This window comes from Anneissia japonica, unplaced genomic scaffold (assembly GCF_011630105.1).
Source record: "Anneissia japonica isolate Jap-2015-1 unplaced genomic scaffold, ASM1163010v1 scaffold287649_len57312_cov120, whole genome shotgun sequence".
Lineage (NCBI taxonomy): Eukaryota > Metazoa > Echinodermata > Crinoidea > Comatulida > Comatulidae > Anneissia > Anneissia japonica.
This window is the reverse complement of record NW_022708096.1, coordinates 29,202-40,454: the sequence shown is the minus strand read 5'-3', so window position 1 is coordinate 40,454 and position 11,253 is coordinate 29,202. Positions and strand designations below refer to the sequence as shown.

At 33.5% G+C, this 11,253-nt stretch overlaps 2 protein-coding genes across 2 annotated transcripts; one reads left to right on the top strand and one right to left on the bottom strand.

Moving 5' to 3' along the window:
• Positions 1-996: 996 nt before the first annotated feature.
• On the top strand, positions 997-2,797 carry LOC117106474 (the record flags this gene model as incomplete). Its single annotated transcript, XM_033247836.1, has 4 exons — positions 997-1,320; positions 1,917-2,063; positions 2,166-2,389; positions 2,531-2,797. Coding segments are annotated over exons 1-4 (726 nt in total), but the record flags the coding sequence as incomplete, so codon positions are not given.
• Positions 2,798-2,806: 9 nt separating this feature from the next.
• LOC117106473 lies at positions 2,807-7,039 on the bottom strand (the record flags this gene model as incomplete). The annotated part of the gene is made up of 5 exons (XM_033247835.1): positions 6,980-7,039; positions 4,033-5,865; positions 3,569-3,730; positions 3,202-3,390; positions 2,807-2,881 (listed from the first exon to the last, which is right to left on the bottom strand). Coding segments are annotated over exons 2-5 (2,256 nt in total), but the record flags the coding sequence as incomplete, so codon positions are not given.
• Positions 7,040-11,253: the final 4,214 nt, after the last annotated feature.

Here is an 11,253-nt window from a genome sequence, read left to right as displayed (position 1 = left end):
TACCAGGAAGTATGTATATTATGATCGTATGAACATAATCATGTCCAGTGCATCGCTGTATGTGTATGTGGTTTTGTTTGTTCTGCTATGATGATGATAATAGTGCCAGTGGAAAAAGTTTGATCCGTGTCTCCCTTGACATAATTATTGTAATTTGGGCGTGGCCTTTAGGGTCACTGTTTAAGGTCACATACAAGAAAAAGTTTCTGTCATAAGTTTTTCAGCAATTTTCTATGTACAAGTAGTCATTCCGAGTTAGTTTTATCCATGTCTCTCTGTGCTTAATTTTATTACATAGCCACCATAGGAGCTCCTTGGGGCTGCTGTCTGGGCTTATGTACAAGATAAAGTTGCTGTCATTGGTATTTTTGTTACCCCCAATGTGTAATTGCTAATGGACAAAGTTTCATCCATGTCTCTCTTGACATGATTATTGTCATTTGGGCGTGGCCTTTAGGGTCACTGTTTCAGGTCACGTACAGGAAAAAGTTCCTGTCACTGGTGAAATTATCCAAAGTACCTTCCTGGGAGTGATATCCAATTATTTTTGTCCATGTATCTCTCCACATGATTAAATGCATTTTTTTTACCCCTATTTTTTCCTCCCAGACTGCCTGTACAGGATGTGCCCTGGCAGCAATACTGAATATTGTATCTTGGCCCTATACCATCATGACCAGACCATCAAACCTTTTGTCTCTTTTCACATGATTAAATTTTCTGGGCTCCCAGTCTAAATGAGCAGTTGTCTACACCAATGATTTAATTTCACAGTATTCTGTTTAGCAATATACAATCATTTTTGTATGAAATTGTTGCAAAATAGATAAATATGCAATGGAATAAAACAGTGTAAATCAATTATTCCCTCTATCTCACAAGAAAGGCTAATCAGCAATTGTACAATCAGTGATATCATGCTGATGTCTGTTTGTCTCTGTTATTCCATAGAGAAAATAGAACAGACACTCTGAATAACCATAGAGAAAATAGAACAGAAGGAGTAACATCGATCTAAGATCAAAGGTACAGACCTCCTCGCCGCGATGGCAATTATCTCAGTATTACGTAATATCTTAATCGCTCAGTGAGCTAGAAACATCAACAGCGCATGCGCGTAACTCGTCTAGCCTAATTTATTTTTAGCGCGTCACACCAAGATAAACAACTACGTGACGTCGTCTGTCCGTAGAGAACTGTCATCCCAAGCATTTTATCGCTCTGCTGTCACGATGGATTTTTACGAATTAAATGACGAACTAGATTATGAAATTCTCGATGAATTGGATGCTGCTAATGAACAAGAAGATCAAGAAAATGGTATAGTTTTTTATTTATTTAGCATTAATGAATGCGAAGGTGTACCATGTAATGTATTAACTATTATTTAATAATACTTCATTAATTATGACTAGGCCTAGCCTAGGTAGGGCCCTATGCCTATGCCTAGAACCTGTAGTAGCCTAGCTAGGCCAGTTGGGCTTTCGTGGTGCGTGAATGTATGAATACGATACAGTATCATCTGCCTGCCTACCTACGCCAGGCCTAGGCGAGACTTTCATAACTTTAAATTTAATTAAAAAAGGCTAGTTGGTAATAAAATTTCGTTATTTTTATGAGCACTCCTTTTTGCTTTAGGCCTAGGCGTGGGGACATAAACATTTTATTTTCTGTTTCCACCAAGCTCAGCTATCATCTTCTTGTATTCCCTCCCTTCGCACAATATAAACAGACGAAATCGGGACGGCTCCCGGTTCGACCGGATGTATTGAATTAAAATTCACGGTAAAAATATTCAAGTAAATATATTGAATTCAGTGTCCGTGTTATAGCATAGAAATTTAATTGAAGAGTTAGAAAAACATTTTAAATTTATTTAAAAATCTGAATAATTTCTTTTTTTTTTTTTTTTAAAGAAAATTTGATTGAAAACGAAGTGGACTTTGAACATGAGAAGGAAACCAACACACCAGCAGATAATATTACTAGTTCTTCTTCAGTGTCTCAAAAAAAAAAGAAAGTGACAAAAAAAGCACAAGACAAAAAAAAGACCAAGAAAAAAAGTAAGTTTACTGTGCAATGCTCTTCGTTTTACCATTTTATGTCATTTATATTTATATTATGAAAAAATTTAAATAAAAATATATATTTATTTTACTCTTTAGGTGTTGATAGACCTGTAAACAGGTTTACGGAAGAAGATGCTGTTAGGAAGATGAATGACTATATTGTGTCAGCACTTGGCTTATTAAAGAAAGACCCAGTATACAGCAATACAAGATATCCGATAGCTCAGCGTGTTATTTCTTTGGCTAAGGACTTGGAGGAACACACAAATTCTGCACTTTTTTTAAACTTTTGGGAGAACTCTACCAAACTAGTTTGGCTGGTAATTCCAAAAAACTTAAACCAGGAGCTGATGAAATTATGTGCCAGGCTTTTTATCAGCACATGATTACAAGTGTAGATCGATGGGTCACTTTGCTAGATTCTCTCAATCTTGACTCACATGGCCAGCATGTAAAGACAGTCAACCATTCAACCACTGCTTAAGCTAATGCTGGTAGATAAACATAAGGTTGATCTTTCAGAAGAAAGTGAAGGGAAAGCTGCTCCTGAATTAGACAAACACGCCGAGCAAGTTGTTAGATATGTAGCAGGCTATGTGCCTTATGCACTAGTAAAAAGATTTTCTAAAGGTAAAAGCCAGACGGCTAAAGCATATTGTAAGGTTTTGAGCTCTTGGCAAGTGTGCAGTACAAGCACAACATATTCTTTCCTAAGCTACACAAAAGAATGTAATACTTTCTTCAACGCCTTCAAGTCTGTTTACCTCTGCTTCCCACTCCTTGAAAAACCCCAGAAAGTCGTCTTGCAACCACTAAAAGGAATTTATTGAAGTATATATAACTTAAATAATATTAAAAACAAAACGACATGAAATCACTAAACAGAGTTCCAGTTGAAAATTTAACAAACCAATTGGTGTTAATTGACAATTTATTTACTTATTTTCATAATACCTCCCGAGGGATAAGCAAAGATGTACAGAACAGCGCATCAAAAACGATCAGAAGACAAAACAATTAAAATGGTGATAATAAGTTATAAATACTATCAATACATAAAATATACTGACACTTTACACTTTACACATACCATATACAATACAACTAGAATATTTTTGCATGCAAATTTTACCTTAAAACGCCAGTCAGATTTAGTTCTGTAGGGTTCCAGTGCAGGTTTTCTTGTTCTTTTTCCTTGGAACAAATTTGACACATTGAGGCAGTCGAAAAATTGATCCACCATCCTGAGGAATTTGATTGTTGATAGCATATCATGACGACCCATCATCTCCATAGTGTTTGCAGCCGAACTACTCAGCACCTAATATAATAAAACAAAAATATTCCAAAACATATCAATCATTAGAATAATGTAACTTTTATTTGCTTCTCACCTAAAAAAAAAAATTGGACGGAAACTTTATGAATAACTTAATATGTGCATTAATCTTATTGATTCAGTGGCAAAAATAGACACCAATGTAAACACTAATATATACCTGTGCAGCCATATATACGCGCATTCTTGATGACGGTGTGAGGTGGAGGTGTTCGTAGGTCCATTTGTGCAGCATTCGCAGCCCTGGGCAGGTTTTCTGCATTCCCACATCCCAGTTGTAAGTGTCAAGCAAATGGTTCCACTTTATATCCTGTTTGTTGTACTAATAATGAAAATTGGAAAAAAAAAAAAAAAAAAAGATGTGTTAACTAGGCTGGTGTTCACATGCAACAAAAACATAACCAGTCATACCACAAAATTATTTTGAATCTTTGAATTTTAATTCATTAAAAAACAATTTTGAAATGTCAATGTTGCACATTTAAGAGGAAACAATGTTTAATTTAGTTCCACATTATAAATCACACACCCTCAGGTAATTTTTGCACAAGCCCGTGCAAGAACCAGACTACGCCCTTGGCTATGAAGAAAAAAATAACCAGTTAAATTAATAATGGTACTTACATGGAGGTTTCGGGTCTTGTTATTGTAACCAGAATTTTCCAGATTGTTTCGAAGCGTCTTCAGTAAATGTGGAACATCACTGTAAAAATACACATTGCGATTTTGGTCCATCTGATGCCGAGCCTTGTAAGTGACGCCATCACTATTTGGTGTTGAATGAAGCCTGTAAAACTTTCTGTTCGGTGAAGCACCGTCAGATACTAATGCATGCACTACAAAGCCAGCAACTTCAATATATTCAACAGCTTCCCAAATTGCCATATACAAGTCGCAGCCAGAAGCTCCTGTTGTTGGGTAATATGCAATTGGTACATGGAGGTTTGAAAACAAACCTCGCAACATCAATACCAAAACATGCGTGGCAATCGGTGGATCTGGGTTTCCTCTACACTTTCTTTCGAATGAGTGCATTTCATTGGCCAAATTTCCAACATCTGTAGTTCCGATGATCTTGCCAGAGCTGACTGAAAAAAACAATCCAGACTTGACCTTCATCTCATCAAATAAAAGCACTACGTGCTTTTTTAAGTCATTACCTTCTTGGTAGAGGTTTATATCCTCTACAACCCTGTCAAGCATCTCATGGCAAAAACCAGTTGTCACACCAGCAAAGTGGCTGTAAGGCTGTAGGGTGTTAGGATGGGGAAGCCTCAAAAAACCTGACTCGCTGATCAAATTGTACGCTGACGACGACCGGTTGTGGACAGCGATGCACCAACGAATGATGGCTGGATGCCACCGCATCTGTTTGCCCTTTCTGAATGATGATTGTTGCTGCTCCCACAACAGTTTCGCTGCTGAATTCATCGGCAATGACTTTTCAATTTCAGAACTTGTCATTTCCATAACACTTTCCATTGAAAACGATGCTTGTGGACAAAGCTCCAAACTTTCCTGTGAATAGATGTTCTTAATCTTATCTTCAAGATAGCCGCTTCTCCTTTTTAACCTTCGGCAATCAGACTGTAACGTAGTTGCTTTGTTACAAAGTTGGAAATTCGACAGAAACTTGTTTGGTACAGTCAAAGTAGTTTTTTCTTTAGAATATGCGCTCCTTAAAGAACACAGGTCTGCTCGGTGAATCTTGCATACCTTGCAACGGTCAATGTCTTGGGGAACAAGCAGGCTGCAATCTGTGTGTCTGATTGTGTTCCCAATAAAGACATCCTTCGGTGTTACCTTCAAAGGCAGCTGCCCATCTGGACCTTTTCGTTTCTCAACTAAGCAAGGAAAATCTGAGTTTCCTTTACAAATTTTTGCTGTTACCAGCAAACTGCAAAGACGTGACCAATCTTCAAATTTAAGACTCTCCCCAAAATCTTCTCCAAGAACACATTTAGTGTGCATGGTTACTCCGGCTACAACAATACTCCATGTGAAGTTGCTGCTAACCGTTAACTTGATTTCGACATCACCAGCCAGGGATAATCTGATAATGATGAGCTCTTCTTTAGAGGGAAACCAAGAAACAAGGCAGGAATTTTTCCTTGCTTCATTCATATACTCGTCTAGAGTAATAGGCACCTCCGGAACCTCGCTTGGTGTACAAGTTAAGCATTTAAAATCTTCAAAATTTGCAACTTCGATATTACATGATACTTTTCGTTTCTTGCTGTGTTCTTTCCTCCATCGTTTAAGTTTTAACACACAATAATAGCAAATAAAGGGTGGGTGGATTTCTGGAACATCTGAAGTGATGTCGAGACACAAGCTAGACTTTATGATTGATTGATATGTTTCCTTTGAATAAGGGCAGCGGTCTTTAGGTATTGCCTGTTTCAAGCCACAAAGCCTACAAACAGGCTTCAAGCATATAGAATGGTTGCTCATTTCCTAAAAGAAAACAAAAAATACATTTTAATTTTAATTTATTTAAAAATAAATGTTTTTTTATGACATTTTACATAGAAACTGTATGATGGGTTAAAAAATAAAAACAGTATTCCTCATTTGTATTAACCTTACGTTGCTTTTAGTATTACTCATTTACTGCAATACACTACAAGTATTTTATTAATTATTAAATGACATTTTATTAATTATTAATATTACTACTAGGCAGGGGTTTAGACAGAAAAAGAAATAGGCCGCCCACAATGGAAGCCAGTGGACGTGGCACCTGGCCGATGGACGGGCCACGCCCATCTTTGGAAATCCTGACCAAATATTGGTGGACGACGACCGGACGACTCTCTGGCTAAGCCTATGCTACTAGGCCTACAGTAACTAACGTATCATTTATTAGAGCATATTATTTAAATTTCTTTTATTTCTGTTTAATACTATATTTACAGTATTATACTGTACTAATTGTTAACAATATGGTTTAATTTTTTTAATCTGGCTATTAGAAATTCATGTACAATTTAATTATTTTAATTCAATTATTCTTTTAACACCATTATCATTCAGTCCGGCCTAGGCAATACCATTCAATGTTAGGGCCAACCATATGCTCCATGCATGTGCCTACTGGGTGGGCGTAGCCCCTAGCCTAGGCCTAGTAAAGCAGTAGTAGTAGTAGGCCTAGGCCCTTACTATCTACAACTACCACTGACTAGTTGGGCTAAGCCGCCTAGCTTAGGCTAGGCCTCTACCTATGCATTAAATTAAAATATGTTTAATAATATTATATTGTTATTATTCTCCATACGGTTACTGATTATTATTAAGGCTAAGGACTATGTATCACCGTATACGAACAAGTTAAAACGAACGCAAGATTACGAAGTTTTGGGACCGGGCGAACAAAATTTAGTGATATTTCTTCCACTCATATCTCAGCCGGACATTCACGGACACATGTATTTTTGGTATCACATGAAAGCTACGGCTTTCCACTTTCGATAGAACTAAATTTAATCAACAGGTGAAAACCGGAACTTCTTAAAAACATACTTTAGTCACATTCATTTCATGATAGCATATAAAATGAGTCGGTACTTACAATTAATGAAACAAGCACTTATTGAAGGCCGATTTTGATGTTTTAAGTATTGATTTTCTCGTTGAAAAATTCTCTATCTGTGTATCGTAAACACGCATAAAAAAGCACTCGAAAAAATCTACTGCGCATGTGTTTTGTTTTTTTAATACTTATCTGTTGGAAATTATTTACTCCACTAACGTTGCCCTGCCTATAGAGGTTTTACATTCGGCGGCGAGTAGCTGTGTGTATAAAGAGATCGTTTTGTGATAAGCTCCACGGGCGGTCGTAGTGCATTTTTATAGGAGCTAGTTGACCGTTTAATTGGATTAAGCAGTAGTAAACTATTCGATGTTACTCCTTCTGTTCTATTTTCTCTATGCTTACAACAGCACAGTTTGGTACTCAAGTCTTTTGAGAGCTTGATAAACATAAAATTAGTAGCATCATGAAGGAATTTTCGGTGAAATAATTATTTCAATATCTTACTTTGCATTAAAAGCAATATTGCAATTAATAAATTAAATGATTCTCAATGTCATTTCATTAAAAGGTGGTCATTGAGGAAAAATTCTAACACATAATTTTTATATTTGCTAGTAATTTCTTCATTTTAAAGACCTATAATATTGCAAATTTTAGTATTATAAATGTTCATATTATTCCAAAGAATAAACTAGATCCAATATAGTATGATGAAGGTTAATGTATAATATGTGGTAATAATTAAACAATTATTTTTATTAATATCTATTTAACAGTCAATTGAATTTTAATTGCTTATACACACAAAACCAAATGACAATAGACAAGAAATTCAATATTACTCGTGCATCTTTCTACATATGGTTATAAAGCTTACACATTATTTTATGAAGCATGATACTATAAATGCTGAGGATTATAAAGAAAACTAGAAATATAACATCATCATATTGCACTGTTGTTGATTCAAAAGTTGGCTGTCATGTACCGCCGTTACTAATGAGTCTTGGGTAATCTGTTGATTTGTACCACTAATGCCACCGTATTTCTACCATATTTGAATATCACCTAAACTCAATTTTATTGGTTGTTCCATGATAGACTTGTGTGCAATCCAAAACCTTCTCTGTTAGTTCTCTGTCTAGCTTATATAACTTGTTTTATGAACTTAAGCTAGGTACTGATATCTACTTCAATTTGACATAAAACAGAAAACACAGTACTGGATAAAATCACCATGGCAACTTAAAACATTTTAGTGGTTGAATGAAATGAACAAATTAGACAAAAATGAGACAACAGGTTATCTTCTCAATTCAAACTTTAAAATTGTAACTTAAGCACACACTTTTGAGTAGCTAGTATTATGCTTTATGATTATATGCAATATTAATACATTCCAACGTTTTGTTCAGTAGAATAAAATCATTTTAAATAAAATGGTCAAGACGGAGGGGAAAGTAGTAGTAGGACTAAAATTTTTAAAATTACCCCAAAATCTATTCTTTCCTTAAAACAACTGCAGTTATCTGTAAGATGTAAAAGAATAATTAACAATTTTTTGGCTATATTCATGTTAAGGTGTATGGAACATTAGGGCTCTATAATGATGGCATCACTACAGTACTGTAGTTGTGAAATAACACTCATAGTTTTTCATTATTTAAGGTATAATATACTTTATATGATATTATGGTGGCAAGATGGAATTGGTTTAATTTTTTTTTTTTTTAATTTGCAAAAATTAATTTTTTTAAAGAGAAATCATAAATTACACCTTTAAAATCATCATATTATTGTTAAAAAGTATGAAAATGGAATTGAAGCAAACATTTTGAAAAACTAAATGCTTCATATGGGTGGTGGGACGGAAAATGTTATCATGTGTTTTAAACTAATTTTCATTTGACAAAAGTATTAAAGCTAAATCATAAATTACATCTATGAAGTCATATAATAGCAAAATATGATGAAAATGAGATCATAGCAAATTGTCTAAACAAAATTCGACAAATAAAAATGATTCAATATTAATAATTAAAAAATGCATCTAAAAATGTTTACCTCAATTTTTACTATTGATTTCCAACTTTGCATTAATTTTCTTGTTTTACCATTGGAAGAAAATAAATAATTTGTTGGATTGAATTGAAAACCTAATTTATAATCCTAGAAAATACTTTGACTGAAAATATCAACAAATATAGGAAATTCTGTCCCGCCACTTTTACTAAGTACATTCTTAAATTTGGTCACATGATACAAACAAAATTGGTATATTATCCGGAAAAAATAACTTTTAAAGTGATATAAATATTTTCATAAACTTTTAATCTGTCAATTGTAAATGTAATTTTTTTCACTAAATATCATACTGTGAATACTCTAGTCCTACTTGTAATTTATTTATGAATTGTGTTGTATAGCTGTAAAGTTGTATTTATTACAACATAACTGTGAAAAATCAGCTGAGCCTAAAAATATTATCATCTGTGTTACGGTATTTATTGCTTACCCACAAAATCTATTAGAACATTTAACCAAAATATTTTTAATCGATTATTAGTAATAAATTGAAATAAGACTGCACCTTGCTGAGGATTTCAATGATTATTTCCAACTACATTACACATGATTGAACCTCTGATATTTTATCTATAACTCTTTAATTTAGCATTTATCCCCTTGCAACTAGACCATCTAACTACCAAACTGGTGCATTAATTGACAAAATATTTTGTAATGACATAAGTGGACAAGATTTCTTCTTGTATTTTTTATTCGGATATATCGGATCACTCATATTCTTCAATTAAATAAGAAATAATCATAAATTATCATTTTTATCTCTTCTTTTTTTTCTTAATGATCTTTCTCAGACTTCTTTGTCTTCTGTACTTCCTGCAGTAATCAAAACATTGGTTATGGTTTGTTCTTTGGCAAATTAAACACTATTTATATGCTATTTATAATAAAAAGATTAAAACTATTTCCACAAAAAATTCACAAACCTTGGATCACTCATGGCCTAATAAAATCTATTGACATAAATTAAGTGATAAAAATAAATATATCATTTATAAAAACTGACTACATGGATGTAGGGTGGGGGTGGGGGATGTGTTTTCGGGTAATTAAAATACTAAAAATGACCAATAAGTTTGCATTGGAATAGGGATTTAGTTCTGCTTTCTCAATTTTGTCAAGCCATTTCACACCCCGTAGAATAAAGCCAGCCTGCTCTCCTGAACTAATTTTACTTAAACTATTGCTATAAGAATCATCTTGCGAATACTGTATACTGTCTTAATACCTACAAAAAAGAAATAAATCTTGGCAAACAACCAGTTGTATTCTTGGAAGGAATGTTCATTAATCAATGTCTTTTTACTTTATTGACAATGATTTACCGACGCTCTAATTATCACATTTTATTTTAATAATTATTTCACAAACATCGGCCCCAAACCCGACAAAATATTTCTTCAACTTTACATCAATAGAAAATCCATATTTTTAGAGCCAATAAATGAAACTGAAATATTATTCCAATCAAGTCTTGAAATTAGCAAAGCAATCAAGCATATTTCTTATTTTATAGTTTCTCTAAAAATTTAGAATGTGCGATTTACAATATATTATTCACTTTTTTTCTGACTTTCTTCAATATAGATTTAAAAAATGTAATAAAAGGAACTAACTTTTTTTTTTTTACAAATCATTTATTTAATTAATAATGTTCGCATTGACTTGTGATTCATTTAATTAATAAGGAGCAGAAAAACAAGGAGGGACTAACCTCTGATAACAAAAACAGTGTCACTGTTAAAATAAAATTAAAAATCTAGTGAAGTTGTGGGTTAACAGATCAGGAATTACATCTAAAAAATTGTCTATACAAATGTATTGGGCATTTTATCAAAATGAATGGTTTAAATGTTTTCATAAATAATTATTATTTAGCCATTTTAAGAGGCATCTTCTTAGTTATTTTGTGTGTGGAAAAGTTACTACATTACTTTTTGCCACACTAATTTTACAACCAAGCATATAGTTTATTGTATAATAAAATCTTGGATAAATAGACTGGACCTTGTTGGATAGTCAAGAGAAGGAATGGGGAATGCAATGTGGCTTGTGGTTGCTAAACTTTTGAGACAACCAAGCAACAGCATTTAAATCAACATCATTAATTTACTCCTGGTTGTTCTTAATTTTTGGCTTAATACTATTATTAATTCTCCTTATCAGCATAAGTCATAAATAATCTTTATTCACTCTCAAAGAGAAAATTCCATTGCTCGTCTTGA